At 41.9% G+C, this 26207-nt stretch overlaps 1 protein-coding gene across 2 annotated transcripts; it reads right to left on the bottom strand.

The window, feature by feature from the left end:
- Positions 1–1007: 1007 nt before the first annotated feature.
- Positions 1008–26207, bottom strand: LOC109938003 (tumor protein p53-inducible protein 11-like). 2 transcript variants are annotated; one of them, XM_020536576.2, is made up of 8 exons: positions 26122–26207; positions 25814–25932; positions 20275–20467; positions 11059–11117; positions 8247–8295; positions 5878–5977; positions 4411–4512; positions 1008–2626 (listed from the first exon to the last, which is right to left on the bottom strand). In XM_020536576.2, the coding sequence occupies exons 3-8, from the start codon at positions 20401–20403 to the stop codon at positions 2493–2495; spliced, it is 573 nt and encodes a 190-aa protein (XP_020392165.1). In that variant the 5' UTR covers positions 20404–20467; positions 25814–25932; positions 26122–26207; the 3' UTR covers positions 1008–2492. The 2 variants fall into 2 exon arrangements, with proteins under 2 accessions (XP_020392165.1, XP_020392103.1); XM_020536514.2 differs by lacking the exons at positions 25814–25932; positions 26122–26207 and adding an exon at positions 25655–25767.

The raw sequence follows: 26207 nt of genomic DNA, 5'->3' as shown, positions 1-26207 counted from the left end.
TCTGTCTGCCATGAGGGACTCGTCAAATGCCTTACTGAAGTCCATGTAGACAACATTTTAATGTCATCTAGTCTTCAACTGGATGACAAATAAGGCAAAACAATTTTAAATTCACTTCCCATCTGAAAATGGCATGGGGCTCCCAGAGGTGAGGCCTAAATTTTGTTTTAGACTAAGGTTGCAAGATAGCGTCTCAAGAAGGAAGCCAGCAGAGTTCATTTCTGCTGCCGCTTCTGGTTTGGAGAGCCTCCTATTGCCTTTTTCTTTTTTAATTTGTGGGATGTGAGTATCACTGTGGCAGGACCAGCATTTATTGTCCATCTCGAATTGCTCTGGAGATGATGGTGGTAATCTGCCTTCTTGAATCCGCTGCAGTCCATGTGCTGTAGTTAAACACACAATGATGTTAGGGAGAGAGTTCCAGGATATTGAACCAGCCACACTGCAAGAAAGGTGATATATTTCTAAGTCAGGATCTTCTTTTTAGTGTTAGGCAGCTCCTCAAAGTTGAGAATGACTTTCTCCTACTCCAGACTTGTGTGCTCTGAGGTGAACGAACAGTCCAATTGCTACCCTGTAGATGTGAGCTGGGTGTTGGTTTGGAGGTCAGGATGGTGTGTGGCCTGGAGGGGAACCTGGCTTGGTGACGGTTACATGTTTCTGCTGCAACTCTATTGCTCCTCCACCTTCCAGAGCCCGTCTAGTCTTCAACTGGATGAAAAAACTGCCATTTTTGGCAGATTTAAAGGAAGTCAGTGCCTGGGGACATCTCTGACACTGTGCAGGTTTGTCAGGAAGTCTGTGTAGCCCTAATGTTGGGATCACAACCCAAAATATAATACCTTGGCTGAGTTTTAGTTTTGGACGTTACTTTAGGTATGAGAATGATCAGTATGGAAAGATGGTCACTTCATGAGTAGTTCGATGGTCATTTTAGGCCAATGGTCGCTATGGGTAATGTCCACTGTGAGTGATGGCAACTTGAAATTCAAAGGCAGGAGATCATCTTTTTCTTACAAGTTTACCTTTTTATTGAATTCGACCCAGGTACAGAATAGAAACTCAGAGAGAAAGGGACAATGATAACTGTTTGCCACCTGGCTTTGCAGCAAGATATGCGAGTGCGTTAAAATGTCTCTTTTTATCAAAGCCATCGTTTGCAAGTTAAACTGAAAACCACATTCTTGCAACAAACGTGGTAACATCTTGTGTGAAGCTCACTACACCCATCTTGACCCCCAACCCACACAATCTCTACTCAGCCCCTCCCACAGTGATTCAGAATTTGGTGTGTGAGGAGAAACTTTGAGCTTTGGCTGATGTTCCAGTTCTCAGTGGATTTGTTTATTTTGGAATGGAAACATTTACAGAAAGTTACAAATTCATTAATGCTCCCATTTTAGGTTTTTCCCTTTTTTCTCCCTCAGTTTTCTTTTCCTCCCCTCAGTTTCTCCTTTGTCTTGCTCCTTCCCCTCCCTTGATTACCCCTCCCTCTTTCTTTCTACCTCCTTAAGTTGGCCTCTCTTCAGTTTTCACCTTCCCTCCCTTGGTTACTCCCTTCCTTAATTTTCCCATCCCCCTCCCTCAGTTACCTCTCTCCTCCTCCCTTGATTAATCCTTTCCCTCAGTTTTCCTTTCTCCCTCCCTTAAACTCCCTCTCCTTCAGTTTTCCCCAATTTTCTCCCTTTGTTACCCCTCTCCCTTAATTTTTCCTCCCCGTCCTTCAGTCACCTCTCTGTCCTTCTTCAGTTTTCCTTCCATCCTCCTCAGTTACCCCTTTGTCTTACTCCTTCAGTTTACCCCTTTCCTACACTCTTGGTTTCCCCCTCTTTCAGATTTCCTAGCTAACCCCTCCTTCAATAACTCCCATCTCCCTTGGTTTTCCCCCTTGGATACCTCTCTCCCTCGGTTATTCTATTCTTCCTCCCTCAGTTGCATCTCTCCCCTCAGTTTTTCTCTCCCCCAACTCCTTTGGTTGACCCCTTCCATAACTTGCTTCTCCCCTTCCCTTTGTTACCCCTGTGTGTTTCCCCACTCCTCCCTTGGTTCCCCGGCACCATCTTACATCAGCGATTTCTTGGAGTTCCTCATACCAAATCTGTGGAGGTGAAACCACCAGCATATGCTTTCAAATACAGCCCAAATCTCACATCAGGTGAATAGACCAATGTTTACAGCCATCACGAGACTAGCCATGTTTGACTGTCATACATCAAAGGATGTCTACAACCACATTTGACAACCCTTATGTAAAGCTACTCTTCTGAGATTAGGATTAGCCTTCACTTCATGTCTATACTTAATGTGTGTAGCCATGCTTGCCCACTGGAAAATGTCTCATACTTCGCCCCAGAAATCAGCCACTTAATGGGTGCTTCTGGCCGAAGGTGACACAGGGTTGGGGGCGAGGGTGGGTCAATGGGGCCTCTTGATTCAAAGTGTTTCGATTTACACTGAAAGCCAGATGTGAGTCCCTCCTGTTGGTTGATGGGTTAGATCTTCTTGGGTTTCCGTCCAACTTGTAAATAATAGAAAAGTGACAAGACCCCAAATATTGCGCAACTCAAGAGCAAGAATCCCACATCCTGAGAAAACAAGCCTTGATCCATGGCTGAAACCAGTGTCACTGTAAGGAAACAGACAGAATTAACAGTTAAAGGACTTCCTCAGCCTCACAAGGGTCTACAGTAGATCCATCAAAAAATTTATACAAAATTATAAGTCACATCTCAGAGTGAAAGGTTTGATAGATCATAGTTTTACTTTTGCAGTTTGATTACCACAGTGGTTAGCCACTGAATATGCTCTTATGAGGCTGCCGATGTTTTTAAAAAAAAAAGGCCTACTGCACAAAAAAAGGAAACAAATAATGCTATACATCTATAAGACAATTTAGAAAGATGTTAGCATAATTAGCAAAAAGAAAGATTCAAACTTTTACCAGGAATATCCTTCACAGATATTCAATGAAACATCACTCTTATTTTAACTCTTTAATTTCTTACTTAACTGACATTTTCCAGTGTTGGTGGACTGTAGGTTTATTTTCCAGTTCTGAGGGCCTGGATTCCTTTTCAGCTCTGACAGCCAGGAGATTTCCCCAAGGTCTTATATCCTGGAGATTTTACAAACAAACAACCTGCTCTTCTGCTGGGATGAAGCTGCTCTTTTGATCTGAAACCTGACTCTTCCAAACTACTAATGGACCCTGACCATTTGTTTTCCTGAACATTAAAGAACTCAGCATTGTAAACACTTTTCCAATTGATTCTATGTTAGGCACTTAAATTAAGTCACATGCTTGCTTGGAAATTATGTCATCAGTTCACTATTCCGAATAACTTTATGACCTCTTTAAAGAAAAAGTTACCTTCACAAAGCGAAAAGCAAAATCTAAATTTCTTACACGTTAAAATCCAAATTCCGAATAATAATAATATACTTTGCACATTTATTACAAAATTTAATCACCAACCATAGTTAAAACTACCCCTGAAAACTCAATGCATATTAAATACTTCCTTTTTTGCTTTAATTCTTTATAAACCCTTCAAAGGCTCAGTCTGTAATGCCCTAGATGTCAGAGGGTTCTGGGTTCTTATACAGTTCTAGAGACTTGAATGCAAAATCCTGGTTTACATCTCAGTGCAAAAGGAACACTGCATTGTTGAAGAGGCTGTAACCTGAGTCCCTGCCTTGCATTAATATAGCATCCTTCACATCTTCAGGATGACCCAAAGCACTTTCCAGCCATTGAAATACTTTTGAAGTGTGGTCACTGTTGTAATGTCAGAAATACAGCATCCAATTTATGTCCGACAAATTTCCACAAACACGAATATAACAATGATGAATTGTAGTGAAGTTGGTTGAGGGCTAAATATTGACCCAGGACACTGGGGACAACTTCCCTGTTGCTCTTCAGAAATAGTGCCATGAAATCGTTTTGGAAATCAGCTGGGGGCCTACACTTAATAACCCATCCAAAACACAATATGGCACTTCTGACAGGGCTGCATTCCATCAGTAGTACACTAGGAGTGTTGGCTTGGATTTGCTTTGATCAACAATGACTGGGAAAACCTGCATTTGTGATGCTGATCTGTAGCCAATGTGGCTTTTCTCTCTGCGCCGACCAGTCATCCCAATCTGAGCTAGTTCCATTTGCCTGCGTTTGGCTCATATCCCTCTAAACCCTTCCTATGCTTGCTGTAGGTAGAATCAATGAGTTAAGAAGGGGGTTAGTATATGAATTCACGTACCTTCACTACCTTTTTCTAAAGAAGTCATAAAGTTACTTAGAACAGTGAACTTAATGACATGATTTCCAAGAAGGAAGTGAATTAACTTAAGTGCCTAACAATATAGATGCAGAATCAATTGGATTAAGAAGTATTTAAATTCACATACCTAGAAACTCCACAACAAAATAGCAGGTCTCTGATAGAAGTGTCCATCGAATAATCGCCTTCTCGGATGTGTAAAAGGCATTCCATAGGATCAGAGCAATGCCTTTGCGCAAATTAAAAAGAAACATCTTAGTCAAATTTTAGAAACACCCGAATATGAAGCATGGGGAATGTAACAGTACCGAGACAACCATAATTTATCTTGTGTCTCCTGTTCTTTTATGCTTGCTTTACACTAGGAGGTTTTCTGGTGCAGTGGGTAGTGTCCCTCACTCTGAGCCAGCAGCTTCATGTTCAAATTCCACTCCAGGACTTGACAGCTGAAGGACGGTGCATTCATAACACAGGCAAACAGGTTGAGTATCAATCTGTAAATCTTTCCAATGCATGCCAATGGCAAGAGTGGGAGGGGCTACTTGTCATTTGGCCATGGATGTAAATTCCAAATGATGGTAAGGAAGTGGGAGATTCTGCTGTCACTATCCACAGCTCCACATTACAAGATTTTATGTAAAAGTGCCTATTAAGGCAGCAGCTGTTCAGCAGGGCCAGTTGGCTGGATGTCCATGTGGGTCAGATTGATACCAACAACATGGACTTTGATCCCCATTCTGGCTCAAATGAACACAGGATCCAACTCCTTGCCCTAACTGCTGTGAAGATTATGGAGCTGTGGACGGATACTTCTGAAGTGGACTTGAAAGGTTAACTCTGCTTTTTCTCTTCGCAGATGCTACCAGATCTGCTGAGTTTCTCCAGCAGTTTCTCTTTTTGTTTCAGATTTCCAGTACCTGCACTTCTTCATTTCGTTTTGTTTCCTTTACTTGGTGGTTGGTTTATTTACAGCGTACAGCATTCCATACATCTGTCTCCTGCCTACCTAAACAGTGTCCCAGAAACATCTCTTTACACACAACTTTTGAAATTCAAATAAACTGAACGGGACCAAATTAACAGGTGACAGCCCCTTGAAGATAAGGTCCCGAAGGAAGCTTACAAAGTTAAAAGTGATTTTTAGATGCGGGGCACACTCCAGCCCCAGTGATGCCCACCAGTTGCAGATAATTTATACCCCATCAGCTACCAAGGCCCAGAGGGCACATTGCTGAAGGTCTGGAGTCACATGTAGGCCAGACTGGGTAAAGACGGCAGTTTCCTTCCCCAGAGGACGTTAGTGAACAGATGAGTTTTTCTGGACAATTGAAAATGGATTCATGGTCATTAGACTCTTAATTCCAGATTTTTTTTTAATTGAATTCAAATTCCACCATTTGCCATGGCAGGATTCAAACCTGGGTCCCTAGAACATTAGCTGGGTCTCTGGATTAACGTTCCAGTCTAGCCATAATACCACCAGGCCATCGCCTCTCCAGTTGTATCAAGAAAGAGATTTGTGTCTCATTTCATACTTCATCAACTGACTCGGGGATCCATCAATTTAACATTCAATTTGCAACATGCGACCTACTGAGTAATGCGCCACTGTGCAGTCGGAGAGATGCGATGCAGGACAACTTGTAATCTCCCTGGAACAGCCAACTATGCAGCATTCTTGGAAACACCAGAGCCTAGAGCAGGAAGGAAACAATGCATTTAATCTCCGGCTGTTCAGAGAAAGGAACTGCCTCATGTTCAGAATGCCTTCATGCTACTCCTTCTTTTCAAAATAAAAATTTTAATCTGCTTTGCTCACTGCTTCATGTCACTCCATTTTGTTAGATGCAATCCTCCACTCATTGCATTTTGCTGCAGAATATTACTACCTTAATTGCAAAACATACAATTCTGAAATATATTAGATCCTGACGCGACTTGACCGGGCGGATGGTGAAAGGATGTTTCCTGTTGTGGGAGAATCTAGAACTGGGGGTCATAGTTAAAAATAAGAGGGTGCCCATTTAAGGCAGAGATGAGGAAACATTCTTTTCTTTCAGAGGGTTGTGAGTCTTTGGAATTCCCTTCCTCAAAAGGCAGCAGATACACAATCTTTAAATATTTTTAAGGTAGAAGTAGATAGATTCCTGATTACCAAGGGGATGAACAGTATCAGGGGTAAGCAGGATGTAGATTTGGGATTAAAATTAGGTCAGCAATGGTCTTATTGAATGGCGGAGCAGGCTTGAAGGGCCGAGTGGCCTACTGTTGTTCCTAGTTCATATATTCCTAAAACATTGTCGTAGTTTTTGGTCATGAGAGCTATTTGCCATAGTTTAAAGAGGCTTAGCTTAAAAAGACACCATTCGCTGAGTATATAAACTGTCTGGTGTAGTGTAATGTTTAATTAGAATCATAGAGTCATAGAGGTTTACAGCATGGAAACAGGCCCTTTGGCCCAACATGTCCATGCTGTGCAGTTTTCACTCACCAAAGGATGGCCACTAAATGCTGACCTTGCAAATGATGCCCATGTCAGCTGAATGAATAAAAAAATTCATGGACAAACCCTCAATTACAACAATGTGGAAGGTGGTTGCATCCCCTTTCTTGATGTTGCTGCTTTCAGATATTTTCTTGAAAGCATTTATTTAAAAAATTATATAAAGGAAGCCTGTGTCTGGTGACATACCATAGGATTTGGTGTTGGGTCTCTTGCTGTTTATTGTGTACATTAAAGATCTAGACATGAATGTAGGAGAAATGACAACTAAGTTGGAAGATTACATGAAAATGGATGGTGCAGTAACTAGCTAGGAGGAAAGCCTTAGATGGTTGGACAAAATGGATGGGCTGGTCAGATGGGCAGAATAGTGGCAAATGGATTTTAATCTGGATAAGTGTGATATCTTGCATTTTCAGAGGATGAACATAGCAAGGGAGTACCCTTGAATGGTAGGACCCTAGGAAGTGCAGAGTGTCTGAGGGATCTTGATATGCATGTCCACAGATCCTTGAAGGCAACAGAACAGGTGGATAAGGTGGTTAAGAAAGCATATGGGATGCTTGCCTTTATTTGTGGAGACAATGAATAATGGAGGAGGGATGTTCTGCTGGAAGATGTTAATTAGGCCGTAGCTGGAGTACTCTGTACAGTCTTGTCACCACATTGTGGGAAGGATATGATAGCATTAGAGAGGGTGCAGAAGAGCTTTACCATGATGTTGCCTGGGCAGGCGTGCTTCAGCTATGAAGAGAGTCTAGACAGGCTGGGATTGTTTTCCTTCGAGTAGAGAAGACTGAGGGGAAACCTGATTGACATCTGCAAAAGTCTGAAGGGTATACTAGGGTAGATAAGAAGAAAGTTTTGTCCTTAGTAGAGGGCTCAATATTCAGGGACTGTAGATTTAAGATAAGGGATCAGAGATTTGGAAGGGATTTAAGGGAGAAATATTTTCAATCAGAAGGTAGTCAGTATCTTGAATTCACTGCCTTAAATGGTGACAGCGATGGGAACCCTCACAACATTTAAGAAATATTTAGATGAATGCTTGAAGCATGGGCTCAGGGTTGGAAAATTGGACTAGAGTAGAGTAGAGTAGAAAGATGTGCAGGTTAGGTGGATTGGCCATGCTAAATTGTCCCATTATATTGAGGGATGTGCAAGCTAGGTGGATTAGTCATAGTAAATGAGGGGTTATGGGGAGAGGGTGGAGAGTGGGTCTGGGTGGGATGCTCTTTGGAGAGTTGGTGCAGACTCGATGGGCCAAATGGCTTCTATCTGCACTGTAGAGATTCTGTGATTGTAGATAGATGTGTGATGACCAGAGCAGACACATGGACTGAAGGACTTCTTTCCATGCTGTACAACTCCATGACTGCATGTTGCTATTTGTTCCAATGAACTCATTTACAATCATCCAGTAATATTCAAAAGGCTCGCATAGAAGAACTTGAACTGACCAGAATTCCAGCAACAGAAAAGATGACTGCTGAGATGAACTGCCAGTACCTGAAAGACAAGAAGCAATGTGGAACAATGTTAGGTTGTTCACTGCAGTTGCACTTGTTAATTCAGCAAAGTAGGGATAAAGCATGGAGCTTTTGTTCAGTCAACCGGGCAAGGATTGTTTGATTGGTAATCTGGTCTGACCCTGTCAAAGCTTCTAATTCCAGTTCTGCTTTAGTGTGTCAATATCATACAATGTTATTTCTATTTTGCCGACATTTATATGGTAATTGGGGTGGTCATGGTGTCGTGGTAATGTTACTAGATTGCTAAACCCAGAGGCTCTGACTGGTGGCACAGGTTCCACACCCTCTCTGGGGTTTAAATTAATATTTGGAATAAAAAGCTTTGCTTGACAATGGTGACTGTTGTGTAAGGTAATGGCTTTGAAGGAATTAATGCTAAGTTGCAAGAAGCTCCACCTGGTCTTTGAGTGGAGAATCAGGCTGCCTTATACAAACTCCCAAATGGGTCAGGCATGACACACCCAGCCATTGATAATTGTGAACTAAAGTCTTACATGCTGAAAGAAAAGCAGAAATTGCACAGGTCCCTTTTAGGCGTCTCTGGACATGAAATGTTAATTTTCTTTTCTCTCCACAGATGCTGAGTTTCCCCAGCAATTTCTGTTTTTGTTTCAGATCTTCAGCATTAGCATCTCTTTGTTTTATCTTTCGATGCTAATTTGGTTGTCTGTTTTATTTATTTGAAATAGTAGAGTGGCAGCAGTCTACCTCAACTGCCCAGCACTCAATACAACAGTGACCATGAGAATTATCTTCAACTGTTGCAAACATCCCATCTGGTTCATTAATGCTGTAGAGTCGTAGAGTCATACAGCACGGAAACAGACCCTTTGATCCAATCAGTCCACGCCGACCATAATCCCAAACTAAGGTGGTCCCATCTGCCTGCACTTGGCCAATTCCCCTGCAAACAGTTTGTATTCATGTACTTATCCAAATGTCTTTTAAATGTTGTAACTGTACCACATCCGCCACTTCCTCTGCAGGTTCATTCCACACACAAACCACTCTTAATGCAAAAGAATTGCCCCTCATGTCTTTTTCAATTCTTTTGCCTCTCACTTTAAAAATGTGCCCCTCATCTTGAAATCCCCCACTGTAGGAAAAAGACACCTCCTATTTACCTTATTTATGCCCCTCATTATTTTATAAACCTCTATAAAGTCACCTCTCAACCTCCTATGCTCCAGTAAATAAAAAGCCCCAGCCTATCCAACCTCTCCTTTTAACTCAAACCCTCCATTCCTGGCAACATGCTGGTAAATCTATTCTGAACCCTCTGTCATTTAGGGAAGGTAGCTGTATGGAGTATTTTTATTCTGTAGAGTTATAGGGAACTTGAAATTCAGTCTTGTTTCATATTGTAGAATGTCCTTTCTTTCAAATATTCAGAATTAAACCTGGTTTTAGAGTTTTATGCAAAGGTTGTAACTCTACCTCTGGTCAGAAACCTCAGGACTGTGTTTGCTTTGACTGGGTCGACCCCACAATGATTTAACAAGAGAGTGGGCCATTAATCAGATGAGGCTGTGACATCCACCCCATCTGGTAAAATCCCAGTGGAGGTGAGAAGGCAACAGCCTATTCCTACGGCATCCACTTTGCAATGTTACCCCATCTCCTAAACCCACCTTCCAGCTCACTCATGGTGGGACTTAAAATTTCACCCTAGATTGCTGCTAGCTACACTTTAAAGGAACGGTCATTTTGTGTTTGCAAATTGGAGATTGTGAGACAGGCACAAATATATGGGCTGAATGGCCCGCTTCTGTGCTGTACATTTCTATGATATACTGTGTGGAGAATGTATCAGAGGTATCAGCCTCTGCTTTTGTTATTATCTATAAACAGATCAAGGTGTCAGACTTGCTTCAGGGTTAAAAAACATTTCTGCGAAATGTAAGGGCATAGTTTTCTGTTTGGCGGAAACTTACTGTGCCTTAAGCAGTAATTTAATACAAAAACAACTCAAACACTGTTACTGACCTGGGTTGGTACTGAGTTGATACTGCATCCCATCTGAATCAGAAGCTTGTGGGATGAAATCTCATTCCAAAGACTTGGGCACAAAAGTCAGACCGACACTAATATGCATTTACTGACAGAATTAGGATAAAGCTGGAGCTACCATCATTTTACCAGACCATAGTGCTGCTCTCTCATTAGAGTGAGATGGTGGTGGCTTAAGAGTCACCACACCTCAGGCAAGGGGAGAGTTTGAGAAGGAGAGTCCTTTATGGGTAACCTCAGCTGTGCTGCACTGTCAGAAGGTCAGTACTGAGGGAATGCTGGACCGTTGAAGAATCAGTAGTAAGAGAATGCTGCACTGTCAATGGGGCAGTAATGTGAGAGTGTCATGCTGTTGGAGAGTCTGTATGGCAAGAGCGCTGCACTGTTGGAAGGTCTATACTGCAACAGTGTTCCCCATCAGAGAGTCAGTACTGAGAAAGCACTGTATTGTTGAAGGGCAGTTCTGAGTGAGCGCTGCACTGTCAGAAGATCAGTATTGCAGGAATGCTGCAGAATCAGAGCGGTGATACTGAGGGAGCATTGCATTGTTGGAGGGACAATATTGAGGCAGCACTGCACTGTTGAAGGGGCAGTACTGCGAGAGTACTGCACTGTTTGAGGGTTTGCACTGCAAGAGCGTTGTGCTGTTGAAAGGGCTGTTCTGCAATACAGTCATTTATTTTTTCATTTGAGTTTAAATGTTGAGGTTTGATCATTTTTAATTCATTACCTGAGTCCAAACGGCTCATGAAGAGCAAACTTGAATTCATTTCCCAACATCTGGCTGATCTGTGAGAGAAAATGAAAAAATATTAAACCAGTTGGATTATGTACATGACATGACTGATCCCTGAATGTCCCTCAAGGGCTTAGCGAAAGATCTTAGTTGTATCAAACTACTGCCACTGCAGAATTTTAAGAAGTCTCAATATCACCTCTCAAAGAAAGGATGGACAATTAATGCCAATATTGCTATTAATGTTGACATCCAAAGATCAACTCTAAAAATAGCATCCTGTGAGGTGTTATATAAGAGATGTAAGGGTTAGGTGTGCCTTAAGCACCACTGACAATGATGATTTTATATGGACCCAGGGATGTCATGAAGCCACAATTAAAGTGATAAAGGGGCATATCCAAAGCCTGAGCAGACAAGGTTTAATGGATAAACAAACTTAGGAGATTTTATTAAGGCTGTAGACCAGACATGCCATTCATTATTACAACCGTGCTAAAGGCAGGATACATTTATTGAAATCACAGACACTGGAAATTATTTTGGAAAAACCCCATGAAAGAAATAGGGATTATTATTAAAGCCATAGACAGCAGGAATCAGCCAGAACAAAAAACTGATGGAAGCAGAATTTGTTACTAAAGCTCCAGGCAATGGGAAACATCCAATAAAGAGTTTAAGGAACTAGGAACCTTTATTTAGGCTGAAAACAGTAAGATTCAACCAGTGAAGTGACAAAAAAAGGCAGGAATTTTGACCACAAAAATAGGGGAAGCCCTCCAGAAGTGGTGGAGATCAACAGCCCTGCTATTATTGCAAAATTAAAAACCTTTTAAGCCAGGAGAATAAATAATTAGGAAAGCATGGCATCAGAAATAATATTGCCAGGAGGATTTCAGAGATGGGCCAAATGAAACACTGAATTGGACACCTTAGAGAAAACATTTCTTAAGAAAATTCTAAGTTTGTTACTATATCAGAAGTTGAACAAGCTCATATACTTCTATATACAATTGGGAGTATAGCCAATAACATTATAGCTTGCCAAGATGTAAATGAAACAACAGATACTTATGAAGAAATACTGAAAGCGTTTGACAATTATTTTTACCTCAGAACAAATAAAATTCTTAAAAGAGCTAGATTAAAGAGAAGTGCTCAGAATTCAGAAAACTCCATGGATAATTTAATTAATAATCTCAACATTAATGTAGAAATTGTGATTTAAAAACAGAATTAAAAAGAGACTAATTTATTGTTAGAATTTCTAATGACTCTTGGTCAGATTTATTACAGTCAGAAGAAGATTTGATTCTAGTGAAAGCCATTCAGATGGTGTGTGAAGTCAAAGTCTGGAAGCAGCACAGATGAACATAAAAAGCAAAGGATCATCTTTACCGCAGGAGGTCAGCAGAATCCATTCAATTCTTAATGTGCGTACAGCTACAAGAGACACACTTGTAAGATCAGAAAAGATCAGAAACTAAAGGTAATTGTCAATGCAATGGAGCAAGAAAACTTCACAGTCACAAGCAGCACTAAAATATTGGAAAGGAATACTTTATCTTCAATAGAAAAGGTTACTTTCAGAGAATCTGCTGAAGTAGGCATAATCAAAAAAGCAAGAAGTCACAAATAAGTTAATTATATAGAACAATCTACAATTGAAGAAATATCTAAAGTGTCCCTAGGAGGAAATAGGTGATCTAGACCAGTACCTTTGACAAAAGGGTATTTATATCAATGGGCACCTCACTAATTTCAAGATTAATGCTGGTGCCAGTGTCACTGTATTATCAGATAGTGAAACATGGTTGAAAGCATACTGTCTACAGTTGACTACATAATCAGGGAGATATAGCAGCTCAGATTAAGATATGCTACAAGTTACTCTCAACACAAAGGGCATCACATAGCAGAGAACTTATACATATTCCATAAATAATAATGAAACAACAATAATAATACTATATGAATGCGTGTTTAGACTTTGGTCTTCTTCAAATGATGTAAGGTATAAAACTAGATACGGTCAAGAGACAACTGTTTCAGGAACAGGCAATCATGGAACAACAGATCAAGGAATATTCAGTTAAGGATCAGCTGGTCATGGAGCAACAGCTGATGAAAGATTTCACGCAGCTATGCTCATGATGGAATCCACACTGAAAGTAGAATACATTGAGATTAACTATATTGGCCAAAGAAGTATGTTTCATGCTGTCAATGGGAGACAGTGGTCTGAAAGTCATAATCAACTCAACCAAATACGACAGAAGCAGAAGAGAGATCAAATATGTCTCAGCATTCATCAGTATTGTGTTGAAGGCTGGCCAAACAAAGGCCCTACAGGTTGTCCATGAAATCATATTTTGAGCAGTGACAGCAGTTCACAATCATGGCATATGATTAAAGGCTGATTATTGCCATGTTCTCTTTGGGAAATCAAGAATGGACAATAAATGCCAGCCTTGCCAGTAATGGCCACATCTTGAGAACAATGATAAAAGTATAATCCTGTAAGGTGTGGCAGAAGGGTGTAAGGGTCTGAAAGGGGCACTTTAAGCACCACCCACAACGATGGTGTGATGTGGGCTTGGTGGGAGGACAGTTTAGAATCTCAAATGAATGAGACATAAAATCCAGGTCCTCCTCTCTAACATTGTCAAAGAACAAAGAACAATACAGCACAGGAACAGGCCAATTGGCACACCAAGACTGCGCCAACACATGATGCCTTTCTAAACAAAAAATCCCTTTGCCTCTAAGCAGTCCATTTCCTTCAATTCCCTGCCTATATATCTATCTGTCAAGATGCCTCCTAAATGTTGCTATATATCCACCTCCACTGCCTCCTCTGGCAATGCATTCCAGGCATGTACCGCCCTCTGTGTAAAAAACTGGCTTCCAGCCAGAGCCCGGAGCAGATCCCATGCCAGTGTTTGCTAAAAGTCCACAGGATCTACAAAAAGTTTGATGCATTTGGGGATTCTGGTAAGTATTTCTGAAGCTGAAATTCAATTTTGACATTTGGAAGTTTGATCTACTTCTTTAAAAGTGCGAATGAGACTGCAAAAATGTAACAAAACCCTGTGGGTGCTGGAAGTTTGAAATGAAGCGAATATACAACAGGCTAGGCAGCCTCTGTTAAGCAAGAAAATTAAAGAGAAACTTTACTTTGTTTCTCTTGCCACAGGTGGATCTAAAAGTTAAAGTTCTAATTTGGAGGAAGGCCAATTTTGACAGTACTAGGCAAGAACTTTCAAAAGTTGATTGGGGCGGATGTTTGCAGGTAAAAGGACGGTGTGAAAATGGGAAGCCTTCAAAAAACGAGATAACGAGAGCCCAGAGACAGTTTGTTTCTGTTAGGGTGAAGGGCAAGTCTGGTAGGTGTAGGGAATGCTAGATGACTGGAGAAATTAGGTTTTGGTCAAGAATAAGAATGAAGCATATGTCAGATATAGTCAGCAGAAATCGAGTGATTCTCTAAAAGACTATAAAGGCAGTGGGAGTATACTTAAGAGGGAAATCAGGTTGGCAAAAAGGGGACATGAGGTAGCTTTGACAAATATGGTTAAGAAGAATCCAAAGGGATTCTACAAATATATTAAAGACAAAAGGGTAACTAGGGAGAGAATAGGATCCCTTGAAGATCAGTGTGTGGAACTGCAGGAGATGGGGGAGATACTGAAAAGTATTTTGCATCAGTGTTTACTGTGGAGAAAGATATGGAAGCTAAAAAAAAATGGGGAAATGAATTGTGACATCATGAAAAATGTCCATATTACAGAGAAGGAGGTAATGGGCGTCTTAAAATGCATAAAGGTGATAAATCCCCGAGACCTGATCAGGTGTACCCTAAAACTCTGTAGGAAGCTAGGGACGTTAGGGACATGTGACCCTCACTGAGATATTTGTATCATTGATAGCCACAGGTGAGGTGCTAGAAGACTGCATGTTGGCTAAGTGGTGTCACTATTTAAGAAAGGTGATAAGGAAAAGCCAGAGAACTATAGACCGATGAGCCTGACATAGGTGGTGGGCAAGTTGTTGGAAGGGATCCTGAGGTACAGGATTTATATGTATTTGGAAAGGCAGGACTGATTAGGTATACTCAACTTGGCTTTGTGTGTGGGAAATCGTGTCTCACAAACTTGAGTATTTTGAAGAAGTAACAAAGAGGATTGGTGAAGGCAGAGCAGTGTACGATATTTATATGGACTTCAGTGAGGCGTTCAACAAGGTTCCTCTTGGTAGACTGGTTAGCAAGGTTAGATCACATGGAATACAGGGAGAACTAACTATTGAGATATGATATGCACTTGCTTGAAGGTAGGAGACAGAAGGTGGTGGTGACGGTTGCTTTTCTGCCTGGAAGCCTGTGACCAGACCAGCGGTGTGCCACAAGGATCGGTGCTGGGTCCATTGCTTTTCATCATTTATATAAATGATTTTGATGTGAACATCGGTGGTATGGTTGGTAAGTTTGCAAGTGACACCAGTGGACAGCAAAGAAAGTTACCTCAGAGTATAACGCGATCTTGATCAGATGGGCCAATGAGCCGAGGAGTGGCAGATGGAGTTTAATATAGATAAACGTGAGGTGCTGCATTTTGGAAAGGCAAACCAGGGCAGGTGTTATACACTTAATGGGAAGGTCCTGGGAAGGAGTGTTACTGAACAAAGAGACCTTGGAGTGCAGGTTCATAGTTCCCTAAAAGTGGAGTCACAGTTAGATAGGATAGTGAAGAAGGTGTTTAGTAAACTTGGCTTTATTGGTCAGTGCATTGAACATAGGAGTTGGGAGGTCACGTTGTGGCTGTACAGGACATTGGTTAGACCACTTTTGGAATACTGCATGCAATTCTGGTCTCCCTGCTGTAGGAAGGATGTTGTGAAACTTGAAAGGGTTCAGAAAAGATTTACAAGGATGTTACCAGAGTTGGAGGGTTTGAGCTATAGGGAGAGGCTGAATAGACTGGGGATATTTTCCCTGGAGTGTCGGAGGCTGGGGTGTGACATGTAGAGGTTTGTTAAATCATGAGGGATATGGATAGGGTTAATAGCCAAGGTCTTTTACCTGGGGTGGGGGTGTCCAAAACTAGAGGATATAAGTTTAAGGTGAGAGGGGAAAGATTTAAAAGGGACCTAAGGGGCAATATTTTCATGCAGAGGATGGTGCATGTCTGGAACAAGCTGCAGAGGAGGTGGTGGAGGCTGATACAATTACAACATTTAAAAGACGTCCAGATGAGTATATGAATAGGAAGGGTTTAGGGCGATATGGGCCAAATGCTGGCAAATGGGACTAGATTAATTTAAGATATCTGGTTGGCGTGGATGAATTGGACCAAAGGGTCTGTTTCTGTGCTGTATAAACTCTAAGACTCTATGACTCTCATCTTCTTTAAACTTACGCCCTTTTACCTTGAACCTATGTTCCCTAGTAATTGACTTTTCTACCCAATGGATTCCAACTATCTATTCTATCCATGCCTCTTGTAATTTCGTAAATTTCTATCAGGTCTCCCCTCATCCTTCAATGTTCAAGTGAAAACAAACCAAGAGTGTCCAATCTCTCCTCATTGCTGAAACCCCGCAAACCAGGCAATATCCTGGTAAACCATTTCTGTACCCTCTCCAAAATCTCTATATTCTTCTGGTAGCGTAATGACTAGAGCTGTGCACAATATTCCAAAGGTGGCCCAACTAAAGTTCTATACAGCTGGAAACTGACTTACACACTTTTATATTCTCTGCCCCAATTGATGAAGGCAAGCATGCTATATGCCTTCTTGACCATCTTATCCAGTTGTGTTGCTGCTTTCAGGCACTGTGGACTTGTATGAGGTGATCTGCATTATTGCTCACCATAGGGCATGTTTGTTGCCAACTTCCGCTTTTAAAGTAGACATTAGGAGGGATAAAAGGGACCTTGAAATGTCTTGGCAAATGGGATTAAGGAAAATCCCAAGGCATTCTTACATATATAAGGAGCAAGAGGGTATGTTCACACTGTCACTGGTGCGGACACGCATGGACACTTGCATAAATTCGTCTGCTCACGCACAGAAACATTCCAAACTTGCACAAACAAATAACCTTCTGCTGCATTTAGAAAAAGAATAACAGTTTGTACTATTTGTGAAACCCTTTGGGCAGATTGCACAGTTCACCCAGTTCATTGCTTTTTCTCACAGACCTTTTATCTCTTTCAAAAGGAACCTAGCTTTTATTTCTTATATCAAGCAATGGGGTGACACAATGGCTAGCACTGCTGCCTCACAGCGCCAGGGACCCTGGTTCAGTTCCACCTTTGGGCGGAATTTGTCTGTGTCGAATTTGTACATTCTCCCTGCATGGGTTTCCTCCCACAGTCCAAAGATGTGCAGGTCAGGTGGATTAGCATGGGAAATGCAGGATTACAGGGATAGGGTAGGGGGGCAAGTCTGGATGGAGCATCAGTGTGAACTTGTTAAAATGAATAGCCAATTTCCACACTGTAGGGATTCTAAGGATTTAAAGTTTTTTTGTAAACATTAAATGTTTTGCTTAATGAGACAAGGGTTGGTAATTCTAGAGAAAGTAGTACTGTTTTCTTTGGTAACCCAATTATCAACATGAATTGATGTTAAGTAAGGTACAGCATGGTTACATGCAGAGTTAAACTACCCCTATACTTCCTAATGATGTGGCTCAGTCGTGATGCTAAGATTAATGGAGCTCTTGCTCTCAAGCAAGTGCAGCGAAGGTTTACCAGGCTGATTCCAGGGATGGCGGGTCTGATGTATGAGGAGACATTGACTAGGTTAGGATTATTTTTGCTAGGGGTCAGACGAATGAGGGGGGATCTCACAGAGACTTATAAAATTCTAACAGGACTGGACAGGGTAGATGCAGGGAGGATGTTTCCGATGGTGGTTGTGTCCAGAACCAGAGGTCATGGTACTTGGATTTGGGTTAGATGATTTAGGACAGAGATGAGGAGACATTTCTTCACCCAAAGAGTGGGGAGCCTGTGGAATTCCTTACCACAGGAAGTAGTTGATGCCAAAACATTGAATGTTTTCAAGCGGCAACTAGATATAACACTTGGGGTGCATGGGATCAAAGGTTATGGGGAGAAAGCAGGATTAGACTATTGAGTTGGACAATCAGCCATGATCATAAAGAACGGCAAAGCAGGTTTGAAGGGCCAAATGGCCTCCTCCTGCTCCTATCTTCTACGTTTCTATGTAACTAGTGCAGACAGAAGCATAAGACTGCAATAGGGTTATGAAAGATTAGGTGAGTGGGCGATTGTGTGACAGATGGATTTCACCAGCATGAGTTGATTCATTTTGGATGAAAAATGAGGGGATAGATCTAAGCATCAATGAAATGATAAAGAGCAAAGATCAGTGGAGGTCTAATGAGATAGGAGAATCTGCATATATAGTTCATTAAAAGGTAGCAGTGAGGTACAAAAACAGAGAAAAAATTAAAATGGCTAATGGAATTTGTCTTTTTAACTAAAAGGCTGGAATGTAAATTAGGCGAAGATTTTGGTGACAGCTGTACAAAGCCATAGTTAAAACACAACGAGTACTGGAGTGCAATGTAAATTTAGAACAATGTGTCTTTGAAGGATAAATCAATCTTGGAAGGAGATGTAATATTGATTCATCAGAACATAACTGTGGGTCCAAGGATTCAGCAATGAGACCAGGGTTATTCCTTAGCCTGAGTGATTTGACTGTGGCTTATCAAATTTTGTAAGAATTTGATGGGGGATATAGACGGTGACCTGTTGCAATAATGAGGGTCAGCTCAGAATGGAGTGGGTAAACAAAGACTGGGGTCAGGCTGTTAAGGCGAGAAGTTAGTAAATGGAAAGGGTGGTTGAAGGGTGGAATTCTTTTCCACAAAGAAAAATAAATGTTGGGTCAATCAATCATTTTAAATCTGGGATCGATGGAGGTTTGCTAGCCTGAGCATATTAAAGGAGATGGAGCCAAGTTGGGTGCATGGACTTAAGGTGCAGATCAGTCATGATTTTGGTAAAAGGCATAGAACAGGCTCAGGAAACGGGGGCTGAATAGTTTACCCAGACTGAGGGGTCTAGATAGATTAGACAGAGGTAAAACAGTTCCCATTAATACAAGGATTAAGAATGGGAGGCCACAGGTTTAAGTAACTGGCAAAAGAAACAACGGAGATATAGCAATACTTTTCTCATAGCAATGCTTGATAAGCAGATGTTTATGTATTGATTCAGGCTATAGAAGACTTTCAGAGATTACAACCCTATTATTGTTATAGATCAGTTCAAGCAGTAGTTTCATCCCTCCCTTCTGGATCCTTTGCCTATGTAGAAGCCAAGTCTCATGCTGGGGGATGTCCACATTGCCAACATAGCAGTAACAGAAATCGAAACAACAAGGGGAGGAAATGAGGGAGGGACTAAATCAAAATGGAGTCAGTGGGGAAAATAATAAACCCCAGCTTGTGTGGAGTCCACCTCTCTCTAAAAGCTTTGAAAAAGTACCAACTGTTTGTTCTTTTTAGAACCACCATCAAATTAATTAATTAAAATACAAAACAATATGACAAAACATAAAAAGGCGGGGAAAACAAGGGAGGGGTGAAATCAACATGGTGTTGAAAGAGAAATAATGCAAAGGCAAACCCCAATTCTTCTAATCAACACATTCAGACATGCTATGTTGCATGACTGGGGTAGATGGGATATGAACATACACCCTCTGGACCTGATGCAGGGACACTACCACAGCACCACAAGTCCCTTGAAATCACAGGTCTTTTCCTTCTCAATCGACACATTGAAGCAGAAATCGGATTATTCTCTGAAAAGGAAGAAGGTGCAGGGAAGAAGGAGGGGAATGGCATTGCTTATTTGGAGAGCCAGCCCAGACATGAGTGGGCAGAATGGCCTCTTTCAGAGCAGTATCCATTCTGTGAAGCTGTGAGGAGCTCAGGTGTGATTCTATCTGAGGGAGATACCAGTCTAGTGCAGAGTAGAGATAGCTCAGTGCTCTGGGCTCACGCCACCAGGAGCTGGACTGAGACTGGCTGCACTGATATCTGGGATCCTCACAGAGAGGGATAAAAACAGTTCAATCCCACGGTCAGACCTGAGGAGTGCAGGGCCAAAGGCCAATAGCTCATCTCGTCTAAAATCCAATTTTGCCTTTGAGAAGGCAGCATTACCTTTGATCGGTGGACTTCACCCTCATCATCTTCACCTCCGACTCCAAGGATTTTCCTACTCTTCAGCCGGCTGACCAGGTCAGTCTGGCTGTGTTTCTTCAGCAGGGAGCCGTGTGGTTTGACAGCCATCCTTATCGTCCCCACCTCACCCCCTTACTCCACGATACCACTCACTCCTGTCACAAACCTAAACCTGAAACAGAAAAACAAAGAGAGAGCTCGGAGGTTTTATCCCAAGGTACAGTGGTAATAGAGAGTGTATTCATTATTTAACATCAAATTGATGTATTATTTATAATATTTAAGCACTAAAGCCAGTTCAGACTTTCAGCCACAAGCCCCTGAAGTCTTACGTTTGCCTTAAAATGCAATACAATTGCTGTATTACAGCATTATCAACTTACATCAATAAAGCATCTTTCATTACCTTAGACGTCTCAGAGATTCAAAGCCAGTCACATGGTTTAGAAGTAAAAAAATAGAAAGTGCTGGAAATACTCAGCAGCTTCTGTGCAAAGAGAAACGGGGTTAATGCATCAGATCACATACCTCTGACCAGAACTGCAATTTTGATGAAAAATCACAGATGTGAAACATTAACTCTGTTTCTCTCTCTATGGATGCTGTCTGAACTGCTGAGCACTTCCATACTTTCTGTGCTTATGTTAGATTTCTGGCATCTGTGGTGTTTTTTTTACAACAGGTTTGAAGTATTTATTTTTACACATTTATGGGGTCTGGGCGTCACTGACTGGGACAGGATTTATTGCCTGTCCCTAATTACCCATGAGAAAGTAGGGGATGAGCTGCCTTCTTGAACTGCCACAGTCCATGTGCTGTCGGTTAACCCACAATGCCCTTAAGGAAGGAATTCCAGGATTTTGACCCAGCAACAGTGAAGGAACGGCAATATATTTCCAGGACAGTGAGTGTCTTGGAGGGGAAATTGTGGGTAGTGGTGTTCCCATGTATCTGCTGCCCTTGTCCTTCCAGGAGGCTGTGGTCATGGGTTTGGAAGGTGCTGTCTGAGGAGCCTTGGTGAATTTCTGCAGTACGTCTTGTAAATGGTATGTTCTGCTGCCATTGTAGTTGCTGTTGTAATGGAAGAAACACCACAACAAATTTACACACAGAAATATCCCACAATCAGCAGAGTATGATAACCAGATAATTTATTTTCAACTGAATGTTTGGGGGAATAATGTGTCTTTGGGTTGGAGTGGTGGTAAATATTAACCAGGACACAAGAAAGAAGTCCTCTATAAAATAGTCCCCATATGATTTTTTACATGATCTGCTTTAAAGTCTCATCTGAAAAGACTGGGCCTCCAACAATGCAGCACCCCCACAGCTCTGCACCAGGAGAGTCAGCCAGGATTTTGCACTCAAATGGGACTGGTGAACCTCCAGCCTTGCCAGGGGAAAACAGAGATAGTAAATGTGCAAGTTCTGCCCCAAAGTCAGCCAGTCGTTTCTGAAGATCAGCAACGTAAAGGTTATAAGGCAAGTAATAGTGCCTGGGGCTCACATCAAAGGTTGTGGTGCCTCCCTGCTTAACATTTACAAAATGAGAGGGTGAATTTCAGATATAACAAGGTGCAGAGCTGGATGAACACAGCAGGCCAAGCAGCATCAGAGGAGCAGGAAGGCTGACGTTTTGGGCCTAGACCCTTCTTCAGAAAGTGGATTTCAGCCCAGGCAGCACGCATGACTCAAAGCAATTCCCAGTGATGGTTAAATTCCACATCAAACACGTCAAGGAGCTCAGCTTTAATACGCTTTGGGATCCAGCATTATCTGCTAGCTTCAATGCTGCAAGCACCCCATCAATAATTGTTTTGTTTTTCCCATTTTGTGAATTTGTTTCTAAATGTCATGGCTCCTATCTGTTTTTCGTGGCAATATGGAAAAGAAAGACCTACAGTGCTGTGTACCTAATGGAGCCTGAGGCAACATCAGTTAAGTGGCAGAATTAGTCATGAAGCAACTACAGTGATGACACAAAACCAAATCAAATTGAAAGCTGTTTGCTAAACTTACAAATTTTCTGATCTTTTCTGCAAAAAGTTTCATCCTTTGTATTCCCCGCTACCCCACTCCTTCTGCCGCAGGTTTCAACCTGTTCTTTGAAACTACTTCAGTGGCCTTCAAAATGTTTTGGGATGCTCCAAGGTCTGAAAGGCACTATACAAATACAGGACAGTCACTCTTCTTATTCAGTCCTACTGTGCAAGAGCTCTAAAGAAGTTGCATTGGGACTTAAAACGTAGGAGCTGGCAGAGGCCATTTGGTCTGTTGAGCACTTTGGAAGGAAAAATAGAGGTGTAGACTATTTTCTAAACTGTGAAAGACTTTGGAAATCTAAGCACTAAGGGATTGGGAGTCCTAGTTTGGGATTTTCTTAAAGTTAACGTGCAGGTAGTTAGGAAGGCAAATGCAATGTTAGCATTCATTCAAGAGGATACAAGAGCAGGGATGTACTGCTGAGGCTGCATGAGACTCTGGTCAGACCACATTTGGAACATTGAAAGCAGTTTTGAGCCCTATATCTAAGGAAGGATGTGCTGGTGGTGGAGGGGGTTCCAGAGAAGGTTTACAAAAATGATCCGGGGAATGAAGGGCTTGTCATATGAGGAGCAACTGAGGATTGTGGGTCTGTACTTGGTGGAGTTTAGAAGGATGAGGGGAGATGGGATTGAAACTTACAGAAATAGCAGATTTTGTTGGGTTTTTGGGTTCTTAATGACTTCCAAATCAATGACTAAGCCTTCAACACTCTGAAGTATAGAATTCCAAAGGTTCACCACCCTCTGAGTGAAGGAATTCCTCCTTATCTCTATCCTAAATGCTCTCCTTTTATTCTGAGACCGTGTCCCTTAGGATCTAAATCCCTTTCCCCCCAAACAATGAGCAGCAACAACCATTCTGCATCCACTCTGTTGAACCCTGTACAAATTTCCCTTCCTCCTCTGTGTTTGAATCCAGTCAACACTAACATGAATAAAATCTTTTCTCCCTGAAGACTTTCACTGTGAGATGGGTTTGCTTAGCCCTGCTCCTACTTCTAAGATACATAACTTGGTTCATAATTGACATTCATATGGTGACATCCCATTGAGAATTGTCAGCTTAAGTGCTGTGGGCAGTAGCAGCTCCTGGTATCTTGGTAATGTCACCAGGCTAGTAAATCACTGGCTCAAGCTCGTACCTTGGGAACGTGTGTTCAAATCCCACTGTGTTAGACTTTTATATTCAATTAACAAATCTGGAAGATTAAGCTACTGTTGCAAGATCCCATCTAGTTTACTAATACTCATCAGGGAAGGAAATCTACCATCCTTACCTGGTCTAGCCCATTTGTAACTCCAGGACCACAGCAGTATAGCTGCCTCCTATCTGCCGTCTGGGAAGTCCTACTCCAAAGGTAATTAGAGATGGGTTATAAATGCTGGCCATGCCAGTGGTAGCAACATCCCATGAACGAATTAAGGCGAAAAGTAGGAATGTCACACTGGCACAGTGCCGAGTGTACTTTGACCTTCAGGAACTTTACAACGTATGTAACTCATTTTCCCCTCCACTGCTGAGGCTGGAAGTGCACCAAAACTCAAATTTTTTTCCCTCAATTTGACCGGGGGTGGTGGGATCAGGGATCCAGTTGTAGGGGCATTGTCCAACCTTCAGAGAGAACACAGAACATAGAACATAGAACAGTACAGCACAGTACAGGCCCTTCGGCCCACGATGTTGTGCCGACCTATTATCCTATTAAGATCAAGCTACCCTGCATACCCTACATTTTGCTATCCTCCACATACCTATCCAAGAGTCACTTAAAAGTCTCTAAAATATCTGACTCCACTACCACTGCCGGCAGTGCATTCCACAGAGATTGTGTCAGTATGCATTCTTCATGTGCAATCCTAGCCCATCATGTCATCATGCTGTTTAATCAGGGTACGGTTTATAGGTGATCCCAAACTGGCCTCATCTGACCAGCATTTAGATTCATAGCATCATAGAGATCTGTAGCACAGGAAAACCCCCTTCGGCCCATTGATTCTACGCCATTTAAAAGTGACTACCAAACTATTCTATTCTCATTTTCCATTGCCTTGCATGCCTTGGTATTGCATGTGCACATCTAAAAACTTATTAAATGTTATGAGGGTTTCTGTCTCTACCACCCTTGCAGACAGTGAGATCAAGATATCCACCACCCTCTGAGTGAACAAAATGTTCCTCACATTCCCTCAAAACCTCCTACCCCTTACCTTAAATCCATGTCCCCTCGTCACTAAATCCTTCCATCAAGTGGAAACATTTCTTCTTGTCTACGCTGTCTGTGCTTGTCGTAATTTTATGCATCTCAATCATGTTCCTATGCTCCAGTCTCCTCTGCTCCAAGGAAAACAGCCCCAGTCTATCCAATCTCTCTTCATAACTAAAACACTCCAGCCCAGGCAACCCCCTGGTAAATCTCTTCTGCACCCTTTCCAGTGCAACCACATCCCTCTGATGATGTGGATTCCAGAACTGCACACAATACTCTAGCTGTGGCCTGACCAACTTTTTATATAGTTCCAGCCTAACACCCATCCTCTTAAACTCTATGCCTCCCACCTTTTACCTTAAATCTATGCCATAGTTTCAGGAGGTTGCTGGACAGTAATCAAAATCTGAACTAGCTGACAGAGAATCAACCTATGATACGCCATATCTCAGTATAGTGTGGCATTGCACTGGATGGTGAGAAAGAAAGGACTTGCATTTATATAGCACCTTTCTTAACCTCAGGAAATTCTCAAAGCTCCCGATAGACAATGACGTAATCTGAACTGCAGGAATTGCTGCAAGGTAGGAAAGCCGGCTGGTGATTTGCACTCAGGAAGATCCCACAAAGAGCCGCACGATAGTGATCATGTATGTTTTAGTGATGCTGACCAAGGGATAACTTGACTAGGGAGACCTCCCCTGAATTTTCTTGAAATAGTGCCACAGGATTCTCACTGTATCTGGCCAAGAAGGTGTCATCCAACAGACGCCATCTCCAACCATACAGTACTCCCTCAGTACCATGGTGTAAAAATAATTCTGACTATGCAGACCTGGAGTATAGACACACAACCTGCATAAAGGAGCAAGAGAGACACATTGCCTGGTGCCATTAGTAAATACACTGATATCCTATCATTTGCTTTCAGCTGGGTCAGTTTCCACAGCTTGTGATAACATGGGAAGCTTTTAGTTCGAATCAACAACAAAACAGGAAAGTAATTAAAAGCTTCTTCCACTGGGAGCCCAAGCTTTTGCTGGCACTCATCAGAGATAACAACTGATATAAATATTTCATGAGAGAGTCAAAGCATTCTGTACATACCTTCTTACTTGTGGTCAGGATTCACGTAAAAGTTTCTAAATTTAACATGCTGTAATGATTCTCCTTCGCTGCGTTCCCAAAGGCTGGTCTTGCTGTGGGTTCTTGTGAGTGTTCAAGACAGACAGCAACAGTGAGATACAGGCAGAGACACAACCTTACCTTAAAGTGTGGAATAGACGTGCAGTTCGGTGCACTCCTCTGATCTCTTTGCTGAAGTAAATTTTGTGAAAGGTTCCTGACGTGAATGCTCCCATCTTTCCCTGTTGCAGTTAATACACCTGGGGGATCAAAGTACCTGTTCAACTCATAAAATCCAGACTAACTGGCATGGCAAGCTGTGCCTACATAAAACAAATGAGACAAAGTAGTGTCTGCCCTCCCTAAACCAGCATCGACTCCCACAGACTATACCTTGATGTTAAAGTCCTCACTCTTTTATTCAAATCCCTTTATGGTTTCAGACCTACCCTGTTTCTGCAATGGCCTCCACACTCTTTGGCCTCTGAGACATCCGTTCTCCTCCATTTTTTGCGCAATGTGTTTGTTTTGCCAT

Source organism: Rhincodon typus, chromosome 37 (assembly GCF_021869965.1).
Source record: "Rhincodon typus isolate 14 chromosome 37, sRhiTyp1.1, whole genome shotgun sequence".
In the NCBI taxonomy this organism is placed as follows: Eukaryota; Metazoa; Chordata; class Chondrichthyes; order Orectolobiformes; family Rhincodontidae; genus Rhincodon; species Rhincodon typus.
The sequence above is the reverse complement of the archived record's forward strand: the minus strand, read 5'-3'. Positions and strand labels throughout refer to the sequence as shown.

Excerpts from the sequence above, each read along its gene's own strand:
- LOC109938003 (XM_020536576.2), bottom strand. The coding sequence starts at position 20,403 with ATGGCTGTCAAACCACACGGCTCCCTGCTGAAGAAACACAGCCAGACT. Across the intron at positions 5,978-8,246 it reads TTTCTGTTGCTGGAATTCTG|GCTCTGGTGTTTCCAAGAAT; the intron begins GTCAGTTCAAGT and ends TTCCTGCTCTAG. Across the intron at positions 2,627-4,410 it reads TTTTGTTGTGGAGTTTCTAG|TGACACTGGTTTCAGCCATG; the intron begins GTATGTGAATTT and ends GTTTCCTTACAG.